This window comes from Emydura macquarii, unplaced genomic scaffold, assembly GCF_026122565.2.
Source record: "Emydura macquarii macquarii isolate MOO-44397 ecotype Brisbane River unplaced genomic scaffold, CSIRO-AGI_Emac_v2 contig_1390, whole genome shotgun sequence".
Taxonomy (NCBI): domain Eukaryota; kingdom Metazoa; phylum Chordata; order Testudines; family Chelidae; genus Emydura; species Emydura macquarii.
Window position 1 is genome coordinate 17,615,161 of NW_027131527.1, and position 24,577 is coordinate 17,639,737.

The 24,577-nt window shown below is 37.8% G+C and overlaps 1 protein-coding gene across 1 annotated transcript in view; it reads left to right on the forward strand.

Annotated features, from left to right (window-relative positions):
* Window positions 1-24,577, forward strand: part of PCDH15 (protocadherin related 15) — a 714,631-nt gene that overhangs the window by 499,703 nt on the left and 190,351 nt on the right. The window contains exons 20-21 of the mRNA XM_067552760.1: window positions 3,417-3,722; window positions 4,438-4,662. Of these exons, the coding sequence (XP_067408861.1) occupies window positions 3,417-3,722; window positions 4,438-4,662 (531 nt within the window). The remainder of the gene's footprint in view (window positions 1-3,416; window positions 3,723-4,437; window positions 4,663-24,577) is intronic.

Consider the following 24,577-nt stretch of genomic DNA (forward strand, 5'->3'; position numbering starts at 1 on the left):
AGCAGCTGTTTAATTGCTATCATGTGGCTCGGATTTAAACTAAAACCACTTGTGCACATGCATCAGCCTCACACACATTTGATATGAATTAAGACTGTAGAAATGCAGATTGCTGCTACTGTCTCAGCTAAAATCCCAATACTGTACTCTGTATTTCCTATACGCTTGTTTATCCCAAAACAGGTTTTTAACTTTATTTTGCTCTTCCAAGTTTTATTTTTCTTATCAACTAGTTGATGTAATCAGCTTTTCTGGTAATATTCTAGTGTCGCATCCACTGAGCTCTTTCTTCACAAAATCAAACTACGTACATGGTTGTAGAAATACTTGCAAACTAAGCAGACACAGATCATATGCAGGTAGTAGGATGCTGATTACAAAGATGTGGTAACTATAGACAGATCATTATAAAGTTGCAGCCATTACTGCTCATTGAATTGATGTAGTACAAGGGGAAAAGTGTGTGCTTTTTCTTGTTAACCATTTTAATTAACTTTTAATTGATTTCTAGGAAGATAAATTGTTTCATTATAGTGTTTCCCACTGTTCACTTTGATAGGATATTAAACATCCATGAAAACTTCCTGATAATAGTGCTGATAATCAGAGATTTTTATGCTTTGTTATTTTCCTGAATGTTTGTAGGCTCATTTGTAAATGCAAACAAATGAAGCTACCTTGTTCACAAAATGAATTTTACTTAAATGACCTTATTCACCATGGCTTCATTTAAACAACAGGGAGGAAAGAAAACAGGCCAACACTTAAGCTTATATTAAGATTCTAGCAGTTAGTTAGTATGAAATGATTATCTGAATTGCATGCCCTCTAATAAAAAATAAAATGGACACCACTTGTATATAGGCAAGTTATTTTGCTAATATTTAGAATATCATGTGCATGGGTTGGATGAACTAGTTTGAGTAAAATAATGTTACCCAAAACTTGAACTAAACCAAAGCATCAAAAAAGTTGGATTACTATTTTAAAGTATTTTTGTCATGTTTGTGCATTTCTTCACTTGCTAGGATGGAGGTGGAAGTGCAAGTGTAAAGGTATCATAAGAGAAGCCAGCCTCCTGGAATAGTGTAACAGGCTTGTTTGGAACTGGAAATACCCAATTCTGTGCCAATTTCCAGGTCAATTTTTTAGGCTGGAGTAGTTTGGATAAAGTTTGAAGTATCTGGAATTTTTGGTACTTATCTGGACTAAGTTTCTGAACACTTTTAGTTTCACTGATTGATAATTCTTTGTTCTGTAGCTTTCTTCTTAAGATTCATCTATATCTCTTGTATAGCACACTGAAATTCCTAACTTAGAACAATTCATCTATCAAAGTTTGCAGACCCAACATTTAAAAACTGATTGTTTTTTGTTTTCTAGATTTCAGTTTACTATGTGAATGAAAATTATTCATGTTCTTCAGTGTACCTGTAAGAAATAGTCTGTGTGCTAAAATCAGTAACCTAGCACATTAGGGACTTTATGGTATGAATCATTCTAAATCTTGTTTTAAATTACCTCAAAGACGTTTTAAACACTGATAAGATGATGCCAAGGAAATACACAAAAACGTGTTTTCTAATAATGCTGTCAACAGATATAGAATAAACCTTTGATTACATGATTACTGTCTGGATCTTGTAAATACCAATAAAGTTTAAAGAACATAACCAGTAAATAAATAATAAAAATGAAATGACTGTTCACAGAGAAAGTGTTTAAAATTGCTAAAGTAGAATAAATTAAAAACGCACAAGTTACCTCACTGAACACAACTATTATTAACTTCCTGTATACAGCCTGGATTCTATGATATTTATAATTAAATGGGAGTTTTCCTATTGATCTTAGAAGGAGCAGGAATGGGTTCTTGAAGATATTTCTTCAAATTCATCATATCATAAGACATAGACCCAGATTCTTAGCTGTTTTTGGACATGGCTAGGGCAGGAAAATCTCAAAGGCTCTGATCCAAAGGTCCATTTTCCATTGGCCCAGTACTTGGTATAGTTTAGACACTCAGTACATTCTCTGGCTATTGCCCATAAGAGCTGTTATGTCATCCTTAAATCATGAAAACACAACATATCCTCCCATGACCCTACACTTGGTGCTTGAAGAAGGATTGGTAGGATGTGACTATTCCAATTCTACATCAAATTGGGACTCTCCCATACTGGAGGAATTCTCAGTTGGGAAAATCCTAATGCTTTAGTGGACCACAGCAAGGGGTTGCGATCATGGGGGAAGAGTGGCTCATATGCTCTTCCCTCAGTTTGAGCATATAATTTCTCTTAACAGTAATTGAAGTTTGAGACTTGCATCACAATGCACACATTCTTTTGTGTTTGCAGCAATATCTAGGTCAAGAGAAGCTGAGTTAAAGGCAGTATAGCAACTTAGAATGCCCCCTCTCTCATTTTATTCATGCTACAATTTAAATGCCTTTTAAAATGTATTTTGTGTGTTTAATTATATTGTACTATGCCCAGACATATTATCAATATTGTCTGCTACAGCAAGTTAATAGAATTTTTGCCAAGGCTGGTAAATGCCATGATTTTGCAAAGCTGCATCCAAAGAATAGTATTAAAAATAAGTAATTTTCAAGAGTAACATTTTTTGCTCAGAAGTAGGTTGGAGAAGACAAGAGGTGCTAAATTTAAATCTTTGGCTATGTTCAGACTGACGGCAGCAAGATCACCGCCACCAGATCGATCTTTCTTGATCAATTGAGCAGTCAGTGAGACCTGCTCAATCGATCAGGAAGTCGACTGAGTGAGTCCACCCCCTCAAGTAGCGTAGTGCTGAGCCGACGGGAACACGGCTCAGCACAGTGGGAACAGCACGTAGAAGGGAAGCAGAGCAGTCGACGTCAGTTACACAAACTACTCTGCATAGTTTGCGTAACTCCCGTTGACTGCCGCCGAATTGCGCGGTAAGTGTGAACCAGCCTTTTATGAAATAGGTTGAAAGTCTTGATTGTAAGTAACCCACTGTGACTAATGAAACAGGTCTGTCACATTTGTTGTTCAAAAGATTTAAGAATTCAGCAGACCCAGTGAACAAAATTTATTAGCAATCACAAGCTTTGATTTGATATACATAGGCAAATCTAAACTTCCCCACTTTCCAAATTAATCCCTTTCATACTTATTCCAACAGTTTTCATAAGCTAAATTAGTACTATACAGAAAGTAACAATATGAAATTTTTCATGTCAGGTGGAAGTGGAAACTTGAAGCCTCATCCATAAACCATTGAAGTCAATGGACAGATTCCCATTGACTTCAATGTCCTTTGGATTCTTTTATATTAGAAACTAGAATAAAGGCTCACTGATCACATCAGAATCTAATCCACATACATTTTAAATGTATTTTGAAACAATATGGCTTTTTCTTTTCTTTTAGGCTACAGACCCAGATGCAGCAGTAAATGGCCAAGTCCATTACAGTTTGTTAAATTTCAACAATATTTTCCGCATCACATCAAATGGTAGCATTTACACAGCAGTTAAACTGAACAGAGAAAAAAGGAACTATTATGAACTTACGGTGGAAGCAACAGATGGAGCTGTGGATCCCCGCCGTTCAACATTAACTCTGGCAATCAAGGTTCTGGATATCGATGACAATAGCCCTATGTTCACTAATGCTTCTTACACTGTCTCTGTTCCAGAAAATCTACCACCTGGCACAGTCTTCCTGCGAATAGAGGTAAGGCGCGGTGGATCAAAGAAAATGTTTTGTTAATCTTATTGTGTGAGGCTAACCATATTCTCATCTACCTGGTTGCCGATAAAACCAAAATAAGAAATTAAAAATGTGAGTTGGGTGGGGGAGTGATACCCAAACCTCCTTAAAGCATATTTCTCTTTGTTAAATGTGATCTTTCGCATAGGACAGGCAAATGAAAAATATTGGATGCATAGAGCTTATATTTCTACAAATTAATAAAAGCAGTGATGAAAAGTAAAAGATTTAAGTACAGTACTATTGAAATACTTTACAATGTGAGTTTTTTTGAAATGTCAGTTACATTTCTAAAATACATTTATATTCTCCATTGAGGCTCCACCATATCGATATTGGCAGTTTACTTTAGCCCCAAAGAGTTCAAATATGCTTCCAAAGTTTTAATCTAAATCTCTTAATTAGCCAAGAACATATTTTAAAAGCAGCATCCGTTGATCAACTAAGATGGTTCTGAAAAAAAGTTGGTTTCCTCAGACCAACTGGAAATATATCTTGTTAAACAAAATTAACAATTATAATGGTGAAAAAAATATCAACTGCCCTGAAGAAAGCAAATGTTCTTAGTAATATCAAAAAAATCAAATGTACATCCTATAAAAATTGTGACCTGGTGTTTTTCCTTGTGACTCTGCAGTTTTAGTTTTAAGTAAATTCTCTCTTGTTTGGTTTGCTATAGGCAAAGGATGTTGACCTTGGTTCAAATGTTACCTATCGGATACGAACCCAGGAAGCGCTACAGTTTTTTTCATTGAACAAGTTTACAGGAGAGTTATCACTTTTAAAATCCTTGGATTATGAGTCGTTCTCTGGCACTGAGGCAACCTTCACCTTTCTAGTGGAAGCCTTTGATAGTGGAGGAACTATGCCTCCAGGACTTGCTACTGTCTCAGTAAGAGTAAAGGTAAGAGCAAAACTTTGTAGTTGATAACATCATTTTTCTTTGTTACACAATACCTCAGTAATACTTAGAGGTGTTTTAAGAACATAATAGCAATATCTTTGTTTTCTTTGTAGTTTGTCCTCGCTTTCAATTTATGTAAAGTTGTTGCCTTTTTATAGCAGTAATTTGTTCCCATTTAAAATGTACAGTGTATAACTATTGTAATTGCTTTGCAATTGCATGCAATTACACAGTTATGTGCTTGCTCATAGATTTATTACTTACAGGAATAGATCTGAGAATACTTCATAAATGAGTAAACATTTAATTCTTTATGATCCCCAAAAGACTGGAATAAATACTTAATGGAATTGTTTGAAAAAATGACACCATCACATTTCAATTTAAGGTCACATAAATTGTAATTTTATTAACCATTCATATGCATTTAGTGCTGATGCTGCACACTACTTCTTACATTTCAATTTCTGCTGCATGAAGGCATAGCCTTACAAAAGAAATTACCTTATTTTGTGCTGCTTTTACAATATTGAGTCCTTATGCTGTTAGTGACTGGCTGTGTGAATTTCAGCATTTAACCTAACCGCTCTGTGTCTTTCTTCCCCCATCTGTAAAAGACCAATAATGATGTTCCAATTTGTAATGTGCTTAAAGATCCACTGATGAAGTATTACATAAGAGCTGTTATTTATGTATTTATTTTGCTACTAGTCATGATTTGTCTGATGCAATTATGTTGTCAGGATCCCAACAAGTGTTAGAGCAGGGGCAAACCTGAGGCTGGAAGTAGTGAAGGAGTTCACAGTCAGGTTCCAGGCTGAGGTCGATACCAAAGGACAGAGCCCAAGTCAGGTTTCAGGCTCTGGGTCAGGTGGCGAAGAATCCAACTTAAGCCAAGGTCAAAGCCGGGATTAGAGAGCAGAAATGGTCATGGCAGCTACAGCGGAACTACGCTGTTTCGTAGACGCTTCCTGGTATGCCTCTTGGGTTTATATAGAGTACGGAGCCAATCAGGAGCCAGGAAGCTGCTGCCTCTCTTGGGGTAGGCCCCTTTGAAATACTGGTATGTATTTAGATAGGATATTAATTCCTTTGCCTGAGCTGTCTTCAAAGGAAGTATCCACCTCTAGGGCCTGATCTAAACTTACCTGGCGATTCGGCAGCAGTCAACGGGAGTTACGCAAGCTACACAGAGTAGCTTGCGTAACTCCCGTCGATTGCTGTGTTTCCGTTCTGCGTGGTGTCTTCACTGCACTGCGCCACTTGAGGGGGTGGTTTTACTGCGTCAACTTCTGGATCGATTGACCTGGTCTTCACTGACCGCTCAATCAATCCAGAAAGGTTGATCTGACGGCGGCAAAGTGTAGACATACCCTAAGGAAAACAATTTCATCCTAGTTTCTTCTACTTGCCCTTCTGTGTTCATTTTGTCAGCTTTTTACCTTAGTTGTGAAAGAATTCCACCTAATGAGTCTTCTCATCTTGGGATGCCAGGAGGATCCTACAACTCTTGTTCCAAATAAGCTGATGGCAACAGTCTAGTCTGTGTTCAGAGATTACGTAACTTTAAAAAGAAGTGAAATCACATAAATTAGATGGCAAATTTCATTGATGTACAAGGTAGCTCCCAAATTTCATTTAAAATCCAAAGGACAAAAATAATAGCAACTACAAAATTCTAACTTGTTTTCTACTTCCTTGTGACAATCCACAGTGATGGCATAATTTGTCTCAGGATAAAGAAGGAAGGAGTTTGAAATCACTGCATGTCTAAGTGGGTTGAATTGTTTGTAAAAATGCATTCTGGGTTGACCATCGTGCATGTTGCAGAGTTAGAATGGCTTTCCCCTGAATTAAAAGAGAGGAGGTCATTATTAGGATGTAAGCTAAAATATTTTGCTTATTATTAGGTTTCAGTGTTTGAAAACAACTATGGTAGTGTAGCTTCTCAAAGAGAAGCTTAAGTTAACCTTTTCCCAATTTATACCATTGTTAAATAGCATGTTAAATTCATATTGTATGAATGTCTTCATCAAATGTTTTGTAGGCAAGCAACATAGTGATATTATGCAATGACCTCCTCTTATTACAGAGTTACCAGGCTAGCTGTCCCTTCTCAGGATCTTTCTGCGTATAACCCCACATGCACTGGGTCAGGGCTTTTCCTCTCCTGGGGTAGAATTCCATAATTTACTAACTCCCAGGCCAGGACCTGAGAGAGAGCTTGGGTACTAACTGTGATTAATTCAGCAAGTCCAACTGAGTTTGGTCCCTGCCAAGATTCCTCTTTGGGAGCCTGTGACAGCAGCTGACTACAGTGACTCAAAACCAGCTACAAAGCATTTAGAGCCAAGTATAACAACAGTAAAAGGCCTACCCATGTAGCTATTACTACATCTTTGTAAGTAAGTTACCCTCAGCCCAGCTAACTCCATCTCTGCCAGTGAGCAGAAGCCCACCCTGCTCACAGCATCTGTCCCCTCCAGTCACGCTGTCAGCAATTTTAACTGACACATCGTGGCCAGCATCAGCTCACCCAGCACTCGCCCACGCCATTTTCTAAAGTCTTTTAGGGTTCAGATCTCCTGTGCTCAAAAGTTGGAGCCAGGTAAGTGACTTCTCCCTCCAGATGAGTTATCTTAACTCCTTTGAATCTGTGTATGTGACGATGACTTTTCTTTGCCATTGTTTTACCTTTATTGCTATCTTCTGTAACACCTTCTTTACAGTCTCTACTGATTTAGCTCTATGCATTCTATCAAGTCAGTATACGAAATTGAACAGGGAAACTGAGTTACACACATTATTAATAAAAGGTATTATAGACATTTTCCCAGTTTGTCACAGAATTTACCATATTAGTATCCATGTTACCATGTACTCCTCCTCCTGTTTGCATAATCACTTACTGTCTCTCGTCTTATACTTACAGGCTTTTTGGGGTACAGAAAATCTTTCTGTTTTTTAGTGCATAGTGCCTAACATGGGGGGAGGTAGCGAAGGGGTTCTGATTGAGTCTTCTAGGCATTGCCACACTGCCAAATGTTAATAGTAATAATAATTATATATGATTATAGATGATTTAATATAGCAAGCCTACTCACCAAGTTTGTTTAATACTGTTCCATACATGATGGGCTCCCAGTAGTGGATCATACTATAGAAATAATAGAATGAATTTCCAGATTGTGTAGGACTGAATCTACCAATACACATCAATAAGCACATTGCTACCACCATTCTGTCAAAGGTACACAGAGTACCCAAACTGTAATTGTCAACTTAATTTTCCAAGACAAGTATGCTATTCAAAAAAAAAAAAAAAAATCCCACTTAAAGCACTCCTGCTGCTTTACCAACAAGAGATTTTTTTTTGGACAATCGTCAGATGATAAAGAAATTGTCATACTGAAGCTTGAGGGAAAAATTACTGCTCTGCTAAAAGCATGTCTACACTGATTGTGTCATCTGGGGTTTTGTGTAGTCTATTTTATGGGCAAGAGCCCTCTATAGCATACCTGCAGTATTTGGTGGTCGGATAAAATCCCACTCGTGTGAAGCAATAACTTACTCCGTTTTAATGGACTCTGTTGTTCTTATATCCTTTGTGGAAGAGGTTGGATTTTAATAAACAGCATTTCCCAGTTTTTATTTATATAGTGTAATTAAATTCTGGAAACATATCTGATTGAATATGTGGTAATGTGAAAATGTTGGTGGGATTGGTGCTGTAAAGAAATAGGTCGTTTTGAAATATGCAATTAAATTTTTTTTAAAAACCTATGAAAATTATATAAAAAGGCCTAATTGGGCAAGACTTAGCTTGAGTAGCACTCACAACATTTATTGTTCTACAGAAGTCAAGTAGTGGTGTGTTTAAGTACTACTCAACATGAGTAACAGTTGCTGAATTAGACCCATATTGGAGAATTGTATGTTGTTATGTCTATACCAATCTTTTTTTTTTTAAATATTGATTGAGGGAGTGAGAATATGTGGTTTGTCACAATACCAACCCTTTCCGCCCCCACAACAGTCACAGTTAGTTCACCCTTGCTGCATAAATAATGTCAAAACTGATCCTTTCCTGGGGACTTCATTTACTAAGGCCTGGTCTATGCTGCAAAGTTAGATTGACATGAATCACCTTGCGTTGATCTGTTTTGTCTTCAGCCAATGTAAGTGCCCCATTACAGCGACACAATAAAACCGCCTCCCCTAATCGTGTGAAGCTGTGGTTGACCTACTCAGGTCAGTGTAGTGTGAGTATAAACACTGCATGACTTTTGTTGACCCTAACAGTCCTTCCCCCATCTTTAAATTCCTCTGAGTGTTTTTTAAATGACTTTTCCTAGTTGCTCACCTTGGTGAGCACACCTAGCAGTTCACCCTTCTTGTGTGCAACTTACCAGCCAACTATACAGGCTCCATGCACTAGATGTGGTCCTGCATGGAATAGACAAGGAAGTATGGGGTATCCTGGACCTGTGGAGAGAAGAAGCTATGCAAACACAGCCACAGACCAGCTATAGAAACGTGGACTCCTACAAACAGATTAAATGAAGGATGCAAGCAAAAGCATATAATAGGGATCAGCAGCAGTGAAAGCTAAGGAGATTCGCCATGGAGGCCAGTAGTTGATCTGATGGTCCCCCTAGAGCTGTTGATTTTACAATGAGCTGCAACTCCGCCTCAGTGGAGGAAGACATGAAGGAAAAGGAGGACAGCAGAGATGTAGGGGGAGTTCCAGCCAGGCTGCAAACCAGGACTTGTTTGAGACTCAGCCACACCATAGCCAGTCCCAACAGGCAAGCACAGATGAGCCTGATGAAGGGGAAAGGAATTTGAGTAAGTGTGTGCATGTATTTTTCCTGACAGCATTTAAATTTAAAGTTGACACTTAGCCCATCCCCAGGTTAACCAGACACAGGTATCAACTGCTCATTATTTCAGTAGTATGAGAAGAGGAGGATGTACAACAAACAGAGGTAGAGTTGGCATCTATTTTTTTATTCCTCCTGTTGCGTTAGTTGTGGGGGCGTGTGAAGCACTTTGTTTCTGTACATAAAGATGTTCTTTTTATCCTCTGGATAGCACTCGATGAAACATTCATGCAGGTATTCTGCAATCCTCTCCCAAAGGTTTCTAGGGATGTCTACCTTATTTTTTCCTCTGCGGGAGGACACTTCCCCACACTACTCTGCAATGAGTTCAGCTGACACCACTGCAGTAAACAGGCTAGCAGCATACAGGCCTGGATGGCTTCAGGAAGACTGTGTTCTCTGTGCCTTTGTTTCCTTCAGGAATGAAACATCAGCTAAAGCCACTACAGCCATGGAAAATAGTGCCAATATTCAGTGTCATTGCCCTGTGGTCAAACCCATGGAATATGGACTTTTATTACTTCATGCAACACAAATTTCTTATCCCTCAGCCTCCCACGTGTTGCTGGTAGGCCATACTCATTCCAACTGGGGCTGGAGAGCAGTGCTCTGCCAAGGCGCTCCAAAGATGAAGTGTCTATAAGCATTTCTTCTTAAAAGTGGTTATGGGAATAAGGGAAGGGAGTTTTGAAACTTATCTTTCCCTTTCCATTGTGATTTTAAATCCAATGGTACACTTATCTGATTTTTATCAGCAGCTTCTGTGTGATGGCCTTGAGGAGTGTCCCCTACACACCCACATAACACCTAACCCTGATGTGGAGGAAAAAGAAGACGACTAAGGAGTACATGCTGTGCAAGATTTTACAAGCCAGTGCTGCATCATATTGTGAACAAAGGGCTTGGAGAGCAGTATAAGTAGTAGCATGGAAAATGAAAGAGAGGACAGGAGAAAGGTCCAAGAGTCCCTGCAGAACAAGGAGAGGAAGATACACCAGGACATAATGGGTCCTTTTAGGCAACACATCCAAATGCTGCAGACCGTGGATGACTTCCAAATCCCAAAATCCCAGATTCTTCACCTTTGCAGTTCTTGGAAAACTCCATGGTGGCAGCTTCCTATGGCCTCCAACATACCACATGGCATTATGGGCTGCATCCTTAACCCTATCACTCCACACCAGGGGACAGCAAGGAAAACCACAACTTCATATATACTGACCTGTGAGAATCACAACTGGTGTATGTATATCAACAATGGACAATATATGTGCACTGATATGGACAGAAGTGTTTGCTGCCTTTCCAATTTTTTCCACTGCATTCACTTATGTTTAAGTTTGAATTATATTGCCTGTGTTTTTGTTTTTTGTTTTTATTTTTGGGGGGCTTTTTGTTTTGTTTTGTTTTGCCAGTATGGGGGGTTGTCACATTGTTTTTCTGCACTGTTTTCCCCACTTAATATCTTTCTATTTTTGGAGAATAAAACTATCCTTATTAGTCCACAACACACATTGTGGAATAGATAGCAGTACTCAGAGCAAACAATACTTCTAAATGCCTCCCCCAAATACATATGTTAAAGCTGGATGGATTTTCTTTTTTCTGTTCACCTTAAAGAAAAAAGGATGTTGCATTGGACTGTTCTTCCAATAAACAGCTTTAGCTGTTATCAAACTCCTCAACTTCACTTCGGTGTTTAATCACCTGCAAAAGCCATTTAGTGCCTCATATACTCCACCACGAACATTATCCCTTAGTTTAAGTAATTAGCTACTTTAGGGCTTGCAGAGCATTAAATATGAAAAATAGGTAGTTACACTATGTCGACAACGTGAATAAAATTAGTTTAAGTTCTGTTTAACTAAAGAAAACAAAAAAGAAGTATTCCATGTTTTTTGTGCTGTTAGTGCACAGCACCTTTCCAGTCTAACCAAAATAAAATGCTGTTATACCATGATATGTACATATATAAATTTGTATCAGTGCTTTGATACATATTATTGCAAAAATGTATTAAAAAGGTATTATTGTTATCCTTTCCTGTCCACTCTGTGTCTTATTGGTTATTTTGAATGGCTGATTCTATAAATGTTGGTTTTGCCTTCCTTCTCCATTGATAATTTGCCATATTTTTTGTGTCTTTCAGTCTTCTCATCACGTTAACACTATCTATGAAATTGTGATATTTTATACTGGTAAATTTGTTTTTCTTTTGCTGTGCGTACTAGCTGATGGACAGACTGATATAAGGGTGAAATGTAACAGAGCAAACAGTAGCACATGAAATTATGAAGCACCAAAAGTCTGTCAGTGTGAACAAACAACAATTTTTATGTCTGTTCTGTTATATAAGTATGTATTTTACCATTCTGACAACTATAATTCATCCTCCAGTACCAAACAGCAAATACTCTGTATTTAATCTTTCACATTAGCAATTGGAGCATCCAAATACAATAATCCATCTGGAAGAGGAACATCAAGCATATAACTAAATAAAATATATATATAGTGGAATAGGTGGTCTTCTGTGCTTTAGTTTGTCAATGGTTGGGGGCTAAGTGATGGACAGACACTACTGTGTCTGTCATTCTTGAGAAATGTTCATCATCCATGTTTTCCATCCACTCTTAATGCAACAAGAACATTAATAGAGATGATAATTGAACTCTTGTATTTAGGCAGCATTTTTACCAATAGCACCAAGAAAAGCAACCCCTCTTCCCAAGCCAGCAGAGACTGCCTTAAATTTGTCTAATCTTGAAGTATCTGCATATGTTAAACCTATCTCCAATCTTTATTATTTTTTACCTTAGTACTTTAATTAATTGTCTTACCTAATTGATTTCTTTATAACCATTGGTGTAATTTGTGTCATTGTCCTTTCCTTAAATATCTGGATTGTGTCAAATTTTATTTCATTCATGATCACAGCTGATGTGTATATATTGTACTTCACGATTATAGACTTTTCTCTGCCCGTTCAATACAATATGTTTATATCTTCCATCTTCTCAGAAAGGTGATAAAAACAAGATGTCTGGGTTCTCCTCCTGATTTCTTCTATTTTGTTTCTGTGCCCTGCCCGAGACCGATGTATTCTTCTGATTGGACTTCTACACAGCAAATATAATTAGGCTTAGAAGAATTAGAATTTTATTGGTAAATGTTGATTTCACCATACACACACCAATTGACAAACTGAAGTTTAAAGATAGGCAAAGTAAGAAAAAATGCTGCTTGAGAACTTAGGGTTTAAGGATATTTATTTTCTGTGTTTTGACATCTGATATTGACAATTTAAGTTTTAATGGTTATAAAGCTTTACATTTTTCAGCCTCAGTGTCTGCTGCCATTAAATAATTATTATTTGACTCCTCCCCCATAATTCTGCACAACTGAAAATTTAATTTTTTTTAAAATGCTTTAAAATGAATCTATTTTATTCGGTGAAATTATTTTAAAAAATAAAGAAAAAAAAGACTGCAAAGCATACCTATAATGTCCATCTCAAAAAGTACTGAGCCCCTTCTGCACCTCCTGTTTGACTTCATTGGGAGCTGATGGCTCTCACTACTTTGCAGGAATCATTTCAACACCTTGCGGTATTGGAGCTACAGATTTCTAGTTTATGAAATCCAGTTTATTGAAACACATTTTTATTTTTTCTTAGTTCTTTCTCATACTTCCAAAGGATAATTTTCTCCCCAGAGCCTAAGGACTCCTTATCTGTTAAATATTTGTATAAATAGTGTTTATAGGAATAGGCTTGGGGTGCCCAAAACAACAGAAGATGTGGTATAAATAATAAGATTTAGCTAGCTGCAGTTCACAGATTTTAATGCTTTATATCTGTGCAGGGGGGAAATTGCGTAGAGTTACTGAAGAATTATTGTAATGTGTGTTGTTTTGGTGTATACAAAGGCCCCATGACTAGGACCAATTTAAAGAAAAAATTGCAAAACATTTTGCACGGTTGGATATTTGGTCTCTTGTCTCCATATTTCTACTATTTTTACAGATTTATTTCTTCTTGCATATTTATTTCCTTTTCACAAACAAAATTGGCACAGTAGCAATGGAATAAGATTATAATCAAAACAGTTGTTTTTGCTCCACTATACACGCTCAATTGTTGTTCTAATCACTTCTTTTTTTTTTTTTTTTTTTTTTGAAAGAACAATTTTCAATTGTTTTCACGCAAGGAATTACGCCTCTGGCTACATATTTACATATATGCAATACATTAAACATAAATGGTCCTGATTTTCCACTCATTAAAGAAGTATAAATCAGAAGTGACTCCATTGAAATCCTTGGAATTACACTTGTGTAAAACAAATGTGAAAGAGAGGAGAAACGATCTCAATTACTTTAGCAGCACATTTATATTAACATAAAAATATATGGATCACTAAACATAAAACATAGTTGAAAAACTGTAACTTTTAGGTCCAGCAGAAATCCCTAGTTGTGCACAACCTGTCTAAAGTCAATATGAAATTAAGCAATTATTGCTGTTTAAAGACAAATTCCAAAGTCCCAGTTCTACTTATTAGTTTGTGGCATCATCATGAGAGCACTGATATTTTACAAAGATCCTGAATTCCATTGCACTAAAGTTATTCGCCCTGGACAGTTTCCTACTTCATCCCATAGATCCTCTAATTTCAAGCCATGCAAATGAGTAAACATAGATAATACATAAACATAAAACTGATTTTCAGACACTTCTGCAGAAGCTAGAGATAATTTTCAACTGAGGGCTCTGCTTCACCATTGCATTACTCCAGTTCTATACTGGAGTAACTCTATCTTCTTCAGTTAAATCACATCACTAGAACACCCACCAGAAAAAAAAAAAAAGGGGTGCTCAGCCCCCAGTGGGGCTAGCTTGGCCAGCGATCCAGCGCTGTTTCAGCGGCACCCTTCAAGGACAGTGCTTCACAGCCCATCAGGTAATGGGCAGTGAAGGCCGCTCCCTGTTCATCAGCTGATGGGCTGTGAAGCACCCTCCCCTTCACCCATCAGCTGATTGGCAGGGAGCAGGCTGGTGCTTCACTGCCCATAACCTGATCAGTGTGGCGCAGCACTGGCCAGAGATCAGTGCCAGCCCTGATTGTGGCTCTGCCCATAGCCCACCTCTTCCCCCAAGCCCTCCCACTCCACCCACCAGCACCCACTGGCAAAAGGAGGAGTTGGCACCTATGTTAAAATCTACTTACAAAATGAGACATAAAAATACAAAAATGCCATAGCATACTATTATTGAAAAATTGCTAACTTTCTCATTTTTACCATATAATTAAAAAATAAATCAATTGGAATATAAATATTTACTTACATTTCAGTGTATACTGCATATAGAGCAGTATAAAAAAGTAATTGTCTGTATGAAATTTTAGTTTTTACTGACTTCGCCAGTGCTTTGTATGTAGCCTGTTGTAAAACTAGGCAAATATCTAGATGAGTTGATGTACCTCCTGAAAGACCTCTGCTTACTCCCAGGGTACGTGTACCCCTGGTTGAGAACCACTGCTCTAAATGTTAAATTAACAGCATACACTAGTCCATTAGGGAGTGCTTGTGATGGATATATTGGTACTCTTTATGGCCCCTGGCACAAAGTGGTGGAGGTAACCTCTTTTCGGTCTTGCAGTAGTGCTTGCTAAGTGAAGAAAACTATAGGGTTGCCACCAAAAGTTTACCGACATTTGGCTGGAAATGACAATCTGCCATTGTTTCTTCTTATCGCAGTGTACCATGACATCTATGTGACAGACGAAAGTAATAAGGTCATCACATCATTGAGAGCCAACTCAGAATAACATCTTGTTTTTAATTAGACATTTTTCAACTGTGAGGGCATGATGGTATTCAAAAATTTCTAAACACCTACATCTCCAGTTGAGTTGCTAGTGAGAATCAGCCCCCAAACACACAGTCCTTGGTTCACAAAAACAGTTAGACATGTTTTTAAGTTCATCCACATTCAGGACAGCACTTAAATCCATGTGCTTAACTTCAAGCCTATCCTCAAGTCCCCATTGATTCCTATGGGACCTAAATGCATAGTTGAAGTTAAGCTTCCTGTGTTGAATAGGAATGCTTTCCTGAACTGGTGCCATATTTTGAAAATTGCAGCATAATACTTTGTGTTGTCAATGCAAAAAGGTAGGAGACTTACCGACTTTAGCAAAACAGAAAAAAGGAATTATATCAAGTAGGTGAAGTAAATAGGATACACAGAGTTTGAGGAACTGCAGAAGGACTTAAGAAACAACATTGCTGATACTAGTTCAAAACCTTAAAGTAGATTGGAAGAGTAACCTGAAAGAAAATATGATATACCAAAACACAAGAAGTGATCAAAATTTAGTGAAGACTACTTGAGAGAGAGTGAAAAGTTCTGGAACTAAGTTTTATGACCTGGTTTGAAACATAAATGAACATGCTCCACTCTGAGGGAAATTTTTATACATCAATGTTAACTTCAGGGGGGATTTAATCACTTCTTTTAAAGCTAATCACATAAGATTAGATTGGGTTTAAGAGTCCAGTCCAAAATCCATTAATATTAATGGGAATAATTTCCTTAATTTTTCTGGGGTTTGGAAAAGGCCCTATTTTCTTTGCTTTGCTTTACTGAACTGAGGCCATAGGCCTGAGGTACTTGAATGGCCGTTCCCTACCCCCATGATCCTTCAAGACATTTTAGGTTGACTGTGTTCCTTCCTGAGGTTCTGTCTGAATTGGTTAAGGGAAGTCCCTTCATGGTTCTGGCATTCTGCCTCTGAAACTTCCTCTGAGTATGGCCATCCATGTGTTTTCAAGACTTGCTGCAAGGCTGTAATATAATGGTTAGTGCATCACTTTCCATTTGACTTTCCTTTTCCACCACCTCTTCCTTTCTGGATAATTTTCTTCTTTTCCTAATGTTTGTTTAAATTTTTGATACATTCTCCCCAAATTTCGAAGATGGATGCTTTAGAAAATAATTTTAAACTAATGCACTAATAAACAATACTGTGCTCTTTGTATGTATACAGTATAGAAAATGTTGTCCTTTTTCAGAATTAAAAATTCTTCCATCTGTGATGATTGCAATCAACTTCTTTTGCTGTTGGAGAATTGGTGCCTGTTAATGTGAGATTACTACACAGTGATACACAGTAATTTCATCATGTGTTCCTGTTCATTAATATTCTTGATTGTCATAATTTGATTGGGAAATAATAGCAACTGGTTAATCTATCTTGGCATAACCTAACAGAAAAAATAAATTGTCAGCCCTATACCTTATGCAACTTCTTCATCCTCACCAGCTCCACCCAGACCCCACCAGATAGCACAGGAGGGGAAGCAGCAAGTGCCCAAATGCTGTTCTCCTGACCCTGTGCTGTGACCCATAATATAGGGAGTGAAGGAGAGGAGAAAGAGGTCACCTTGTATTCCCCTCACTTCTCTGCAAGCACATATATAAATATGCCCTAAAAAAGGTCACCATTATTATTTTGTGAAGACTCATGAAATGGTCAAAAAAAGTCCTTTGACAAAAACTAGCATTCCACTTGGTTTTTACCCACTTAAGCACATTTTAATGGAAGATGCTCACGTAAGTATTTCCTTTAAGTATGTCTATTTCTGAGAAATACGTTGGTTAGGGGTACACCGAAAGTGAAACTTATATTCTGAGCTAAAGGGATTCCCACTGTGTTCTATTTAGTGATAGCTGATTGGGGATCAAAAATATCCTGCATAGTGAAGTGTTAAGGCATGGCATCCTGTGGTTTGAGGATGTCAGGAAATATTAATTTAAAAAAAAAAATCAAAAAAGCCTAATAAACTCCCCTCCACCCCGTCCCTCCAAAAAAACAAAACTTCTTTCTATAAAAAAGAAGGCTTCCGAGAAGCATTACTGGAAATGTGTCAAATTGCTATTTGGAAGTTAGGCTAGCCCTGAACAGTAGGGGGTTATCAGACAATTGCAGGCAACTGAAATGGCAAGTCACCAGCTCTGCTGATGTGCAAATACACTGAACTGACAGATGTGTTAAACAAAATCATTGCAGGAAATTAAATGCATTCAATTGTTTTATTAAAAGTGTTTTTAGACTGCAGAATTTGGCACATAATGACTTTTTGGTGAAAGCAAATCTTTCTCTTTTTTTCCCTTATGTAGCATTATATATATTTTGGTGTCCGTGGAAAAAGGTCACTAGCGTTTGAATACATACATTCCTGTTTATTACATGCATGATAAAAGATAGCAAGTTGAAAAAGAAGTTGTAAATCCCTAATGCACATTTATTAGCTCAATTGTTGTTCAGTCTTGCTGTTTTATAGTGAAGCCTCAATGATTTCCCATTTGATACAGTTGACCGGAAACTTTCATATCAGCAGATAATCTCAGAGTACCTAGTCCTAAATTGGTAGGGAAAAACTCTAGAAATGTTTATAAGCTCTTTTTTAAAATGTTGATTTCCTCCTTTAAAACCATGAGTGTATAATTAAGAAGTTAATTTTCCCAGTTAGATTAATGAACAATATTGTCAGCAGACTACTAGACCCAGAAGAGTAAAGCACAACTTTGTAGATTTTTAAAATGCATTGGGACAAGCACTTGCAGAATTACATTTGATATAGACTTTCCATGTATACAGCTCTGAAAATGTAGTTCACAGCAAAAGACTTCTGAACAATGCAATTCATTTAACAATCTAGTTAAAGTAATAGAATTCTTAATGATTGTTGTATTTTATTTAAAGGAATTCCTCCCTTTTGAATTATTTATTAGATTTATTGACACCAAATTTTACTGCCTTTAATTGCAGCTACTTTAAAAAAAACAATCAGTGTTCCTTGGTAGCAAGTCAGATAGTACAAAGACTGAAATTCAAATACTGTGATAACCGTCATGATATAAAAACTTAGACTTATAAACTTTCCTTTTAAAAATAATGATTAATAGTGTTTCAATAAACTAAAAAATTGTGATTACTGGAAATTATTTTTGCTTTCATGTACTGTTGGGGAGGGAAGGCTAACACTGATCTTATCACAAGCAACTTTAATCTGACTTCACAGGAGTATCTTCTACTGAACTGAGGGGTAAATGCCAAATGGTTTTCATGAGTTCAAGTTGAGTAACCTAAGTTATACTTGCTGGCTAAAATAGCACTTTTACAAAGGAGCTTTTGTAAATTATATTATTACTGAAGTGTCATCTTGAGTCACTGTTATTTGTATTAATATATTTAATATATTAAGAAATATGCTTCTTAACTCTTGTTAATATTTACATTTTCCTTATAAAATTTCATAGACATTATAGCAAAACATATTGGATCAAATTCTCTAGGGTTAGCATCAACCAGAACACTAAGGAATTCAGAGTATTTTATATCTTATCAGTAAAGAAAAAACTTGTTAAAAACAGTCATGAACGATATCACTGGTTTGCCAAGGTGGGGAGGAAAAAGTGAATCTATATCTATGGCCAGATCCCATTCCCCATAACGACTGCCTTGCATCCATCTAGTAATGGAAAGCAGCTGAAATTCTGGTTTAACCAGCAGGCCAAGGACACCCCTTACCTGCTCCCCCTAGATGTCAGGACTGCTGTTCTCACTCCCCATCAGTAGCACAGTGGGTATGGGTATAAGAGGGAAGAGAGATATGGATTAAATGTTATCTTATGCCTAGGATCTATAGTTATTGAAACAGCTCCTTAGGATGCTGGGCATAAACTAGAGAAGATCTGGAGCTGCTCTAATTTGTTACAGGAACTAATCTAATCCCCAGATGCTCCAGGATCCAGGAGCTGCAAAGGTGGCTGGCCTTATGGCTATTTTTTGCCCCCACTTCACTCAGCTGTGCTGAGGACAGTTTAGATGCAGCCCAGGATGGGATCGAATACTTTTTAATCTCATTATTTACTTCCCCCAGTTTAATGAGGGAAGGGAAAAAGTTGAGGTTATGTTACCTATTTAAATATTATACATTTACATTCCTGACATTTTGTTGGAGGCGGACATAAAGGGTGTCTTGGCATCACCCTTGTTAAAATATTTATTAATATCTCTGGATGTGAAGATAGGTTTTCACACTCGTCTTCTTCTGGGATCCCCATAACCCATATATTTCTATCCTGTACTAATTCTTTATCTTCTCCCCAGTTGACCACCTGCTATCTATGAGTACCTTATTGACGATTAATGCATTTCAATCTTTTTAAACTGATTTTCAGTTTTAGTGCCCTTTCTCTCCAGTGCTTCTGTTCTCTTCATCCCCGCTCCAAGATGTTTTTCCTAGTTTACTGACCATTGTGTTTAGCATTTTCCTTTTTCTTTCCAGCAATGTCAATATTAGTTCTTAGAGTATTTTATATTGAAGACTGCTTTAATCCTTCTAAACATGACTTTATGGCTTTAAGGAGTGGTGAGTTGGGGGGCTAACACATCATGCTAGAGCTAAGATGACAGCTGGGTAAGCAATGGAGATGGCTTCAAGAAATCCACTTATCAGTTCTCATTTTGCTCCGTGGAATAGTTCCAGGGGTAGCTACTGTAAGTTCTGTTGAATGAGAGTACATGAACTTTCTTCTGTATTGCATTCTCTGCATACTTTTAATTTTTATCCTTTGCACAGAGAAGCTACTGGAGAAACATGTCCTTTCCTACTGCTTTCATATACTATACAATGCAACCAATGTGAAACAAAGCAAGAAACAGGACATAAAAGGGAGCGATGATAAGGAGAAAACCTTGTTCCTTTATTATGCTTTGACTTTAATTCTGTTGTGTCAACAAGAATATATAAATGATCTGCAGATGGATTTGCAGTGCAAGAAAGTTTCATATAACTTGCATGCAAATGTTTGGCCCTTAATTTGATAGTTAGGTAACAGCAGCTGCATAGTTATATCGGGGAAGCAGTGAAGTGTGAATTGTTGTGAGATTGGTCACAGAAATGTATTCAAGATGGTGCATGAAAGTGAACACTGAATTTCATGCTTATCTTGACCTAAATCAGATATTTCATGTTCCTTTGTTATGTTTTAGGTGTGAATTTTTATGTTTCTTCAAAACTTCTTAAAAATAAAAAAATTCTCAATAGTGCAGTATTTGTGAAGAATCCTGTAACTTGCTTTGCCCGGATTATTCACATATAGCTATTAAGTGAGTGAATATGAAAAATCTTCGTAGAAGGATTATGTATCTTAGGAATTTTTATGGTGACAGACTCCCGCACAGCCAGAGCTTACCTGCCTCAAGACAGATTCAAATCTGTGACAACCCTTATCAATCAGTTATATACCTCAGTGAGAGCTGGCTTGAGTCTTCCCAGGCACATGGCCTCATATAGATTTGTCACACAGCACTCTAAACTTCATCTACACTGTATGCAGGTCTGGTTGAAGTCGGTGCATCTACCAAATGGACACCATATCATGTCAATGCTAGTTCCTCTTAATGTCCTTCCTTTCCTAAATTGGTGGAAAAATCCCAATCAAGTGTACAAGGGTGGTGTGTTCTTCCCACCAAACTCTTTGTGACTGTTGTATGCCTCGTAGGAGAGGAACTTATCTAAACTGCCATCAGGTTCTGTACCAATGGACCCAAAAGGAAAAGAGGTTGCACATAAACCTATTAGAACGCAGGGCAGTTCATCAAGCCTGCACTGTATTCCTCCCAGTGATTCGAGAACCAGCAATTCAAAAAATGACATACAACATGACAGCTATGTTTTATATAAACAGCTGAGTAAGCTTGTTCATGCCTCCTGTGCCAGTAGGATGTGCAGTTCTGGAGTTGGTGCATCCACCATCAAGTCTTACCAGTAGCACTACACCACCTCCAAGGCCTACAAAATTCCCTGGCAGGCTGTCTGAAACAATTCTCCATGGACCATGAGTTGACTATTAGGGAGTCCATAGTATGAAGCCTCTCCCAGGAATGAGGTCAACCATCAGTAGACTTCTTTGTGACAGATGAGAACAAGAAATGACCCAAATTCTGCTCAGTTTTCTATGAGATGCATTCCTCGTTATTCGGATGATCTACACTTATCCTGCTGATCCCACTGCTTTTCTGGAAAATCAGGCAGGACTCAGCTATAGTCATTGTGAGAGCTCCAAAGGGGCTAAGGCAGTTTGGTACTTGGGTGATGAACCAATCAATATTCCCTCCAAAACACTTTCTTCTTCTCTTGCACTTGATCTTCCAGGAAGATGGGAAAATCTTGCATCTGAATCCATCTTTCTTCCACCTCACATTCTGTACGCTGGATGGATGACAGATCTAGAGAGATCTTTAGATCTCTTTGGACCTTCAAAACATTTTGATTCAGAGCAGGAAGGATCCCATAGGCTAACATATGCTGCTAGGTGGTAATGGGCTGAGCAAAATCACTTACCCTTTATAAGCATCCAAATTCCAGGTATCCTGTACTATTTGTTGATTTTCAAGAACTCCGGACTGTCTCTTAGTTCTACTTGAGTGCACTTAACAGCTGTATCAGCACATCTCACCCTGCCCCCTCATCCTGGGTTGCACAGTATTTTCCCACCCTACTGTGGCTGAACTCCTAAAGGGTTTTACATTTGTTTTCCCCCAACTTAGGGAGCCTTACTCTCCCTGGGCCCTCAATGTGGCCCTAGAGAATCTGAAAGGATCCCCATCTGAGCCCTTGGCAATTTACTCATTGCTACATTTATTCACAAAATCAGCATTTTTTAGGATTAGGATTTATTTTATTCGGACTCAGGCAGCATGTGCAGCTTCCTTGAGAAGTCTGTCTATCTCAGAAATATGCAGAGTGGCATTGCAGGGATCAATCTGCACTTTTGCAAAGCACTGTAGCCTAGTTGAAGTATCAAGATCTGATGCTCCTTTTAGCAGAGCGGTGCTTCAGTCTTTGTTTAGAGCGCACCCACCTCTGTGTCATCAGGTCACTGCTTGTGAGTTGCCAAGAGTGAAGTAAATATAGACAATCACTCAAAAAAGAAGAAAGTTACTTACCTTAGCATCAAGATATTTTGTCCATCCGTTGTTTCACTATCCACCGTCCTACTGCGGAGTTCTTCCATGCCTCGATTCTGTATTGGCAAAGGATGTCAGAGGCTTTGGCCCTTCTCTGCTCTTTATAGCTTCAGAAAGGGTCACAAGGATACTCAGTGTGCCTTCACAGCTGGCCAAAAGATTCTGATGTTGAGTACATGCACACCACAGGTGGAATACATATGGACAACACATCTTGAAGAACCACAGTTATTGTAAGGTAAGTAACAATTTCATAGTCAGCTTCTTCACCTCTTTACCCCCCAGCCCCTGGCAAGGAGGCATGTTGGGGCAGCTAGGGGGTGTGTCTGTAATATGTTTTACTCGATCTATCCCTATTTGACTTATGGTCCCTTGAGAGCTTCTGCATGCTCAGCACTTTTAAAAATCAGGGCACTGATTTATGTATCTAAATTTAGGTTCAGGAGCATAAGTTTAGGCACCTAATTGTTGAAGATCTTGGCCCAGATCTGCAGTGTTGGAAGCTGAGCATATTCTTCATTTCTGTGTTTAAACAAACACAGTCAGATACAGACTGAACTCCACATTGTGACAATTTTCACCAGAAAACACGCTTTTTCTTTTACAATATTGTTGGTGCTCTTCAGTGCTTATAAATAGTAAGAACAAATAGTATTAACTAGACCAAGTTATAATGTAGGGAAGGACTGAAGTTTTACTATACATCTCTGTCAATACAACCAACTGTGAATATAATAATTGCTCTAAAGAGCCACTTTCTTCTGATACTGAACAAAACTTTATTAGAATAAGAAAAACAGTATTATAATTAAAGTTACTCTCTCTCTCTCTCTACTTCACAATCAGAGTTTCTGCCTAGAACTTCCGCCAACTACTTCCTGTCTCAATTTATGTCACAGGTTTAAAGAAACAATACACATACTCTTACACTAGGGTTTGACCTACAACTCATTGTTCCACTCCTGGAACTTTCTTGAGCACACACTGTCAGTTATGCTGAATGATAAGAAACTCCGTAGTGAGTTTAGGTGGATATCAAACTATTGTTTTATTTTAACCTAAACCCCAAACTGGAAGCTTGGTGTCTATTTTGTAAAATAAGCAAACATTTTTTGGCTGTCAAAGTGTGGGGGTGAGGGGTAACCCTTTTTCTCATCTGTCTAGAAATCCCCAGAATATTTTGCTACCCAGTGAGAGAGGACATTTTATTTGGTACAAACATGTGAGATTTACTAGGAAAAGTTCGTGTGTAAAATTTGTCTTGGTGGAAAGGCAGTTTTAGGACAATGTCCTTTTGCCTTACCATTGACTTTATATGCATATTCGTTTGGTACTGATTCAAATAGCTAAATATGATTTCCTTTTCTTTTCCCATAGCAGTGAATGTTCTGTATCATCTTTAAACAGGATTTCTCTTTCTGACATTTCTATTTTAAGTCTCTGATTTTCAGTCTCTAAGGATACATAAAAACATGCAGAAGATGATAAAAACTTTCAGAGAATGCTGAACTTGTCATATATTATCTGAAAACAATAGAGATGTTTTAATGCAACATTATTATGGTTGATAGACCCAGATATGATTTTTCACATCTAAAAAAAAAATCATATCTTATGTGTGTAGCTTACCTTAAATATTCCACAAATATACCCAAAAGATTATCAGGCCTCTGAAACAAAGCCAGTCTTCCAGTGAAAGGGGAGAATCCTTCCCTATGCCACATAGGAGCAGTTGGTGTGTTTCTGTGGAACAGAACACAATATAGGGAGTGGCTTCTCCTTCCTACTCTCTATCCCACACAAACAGCAGGGTAAGGTCTATGCCTACATTCCACAGAGCGCTAGGAAAAGAGGATGAGCTACTATGGCAACCAGTATGCCATGTTCTAGAAACCAGCTGGATATGTACTACTAAGGGCATATACTGCTGCTTCTCTTTAACCCTTATATTTTCCGGAGCCCTGAGGCTTGGGGTTTCAGCTGAAT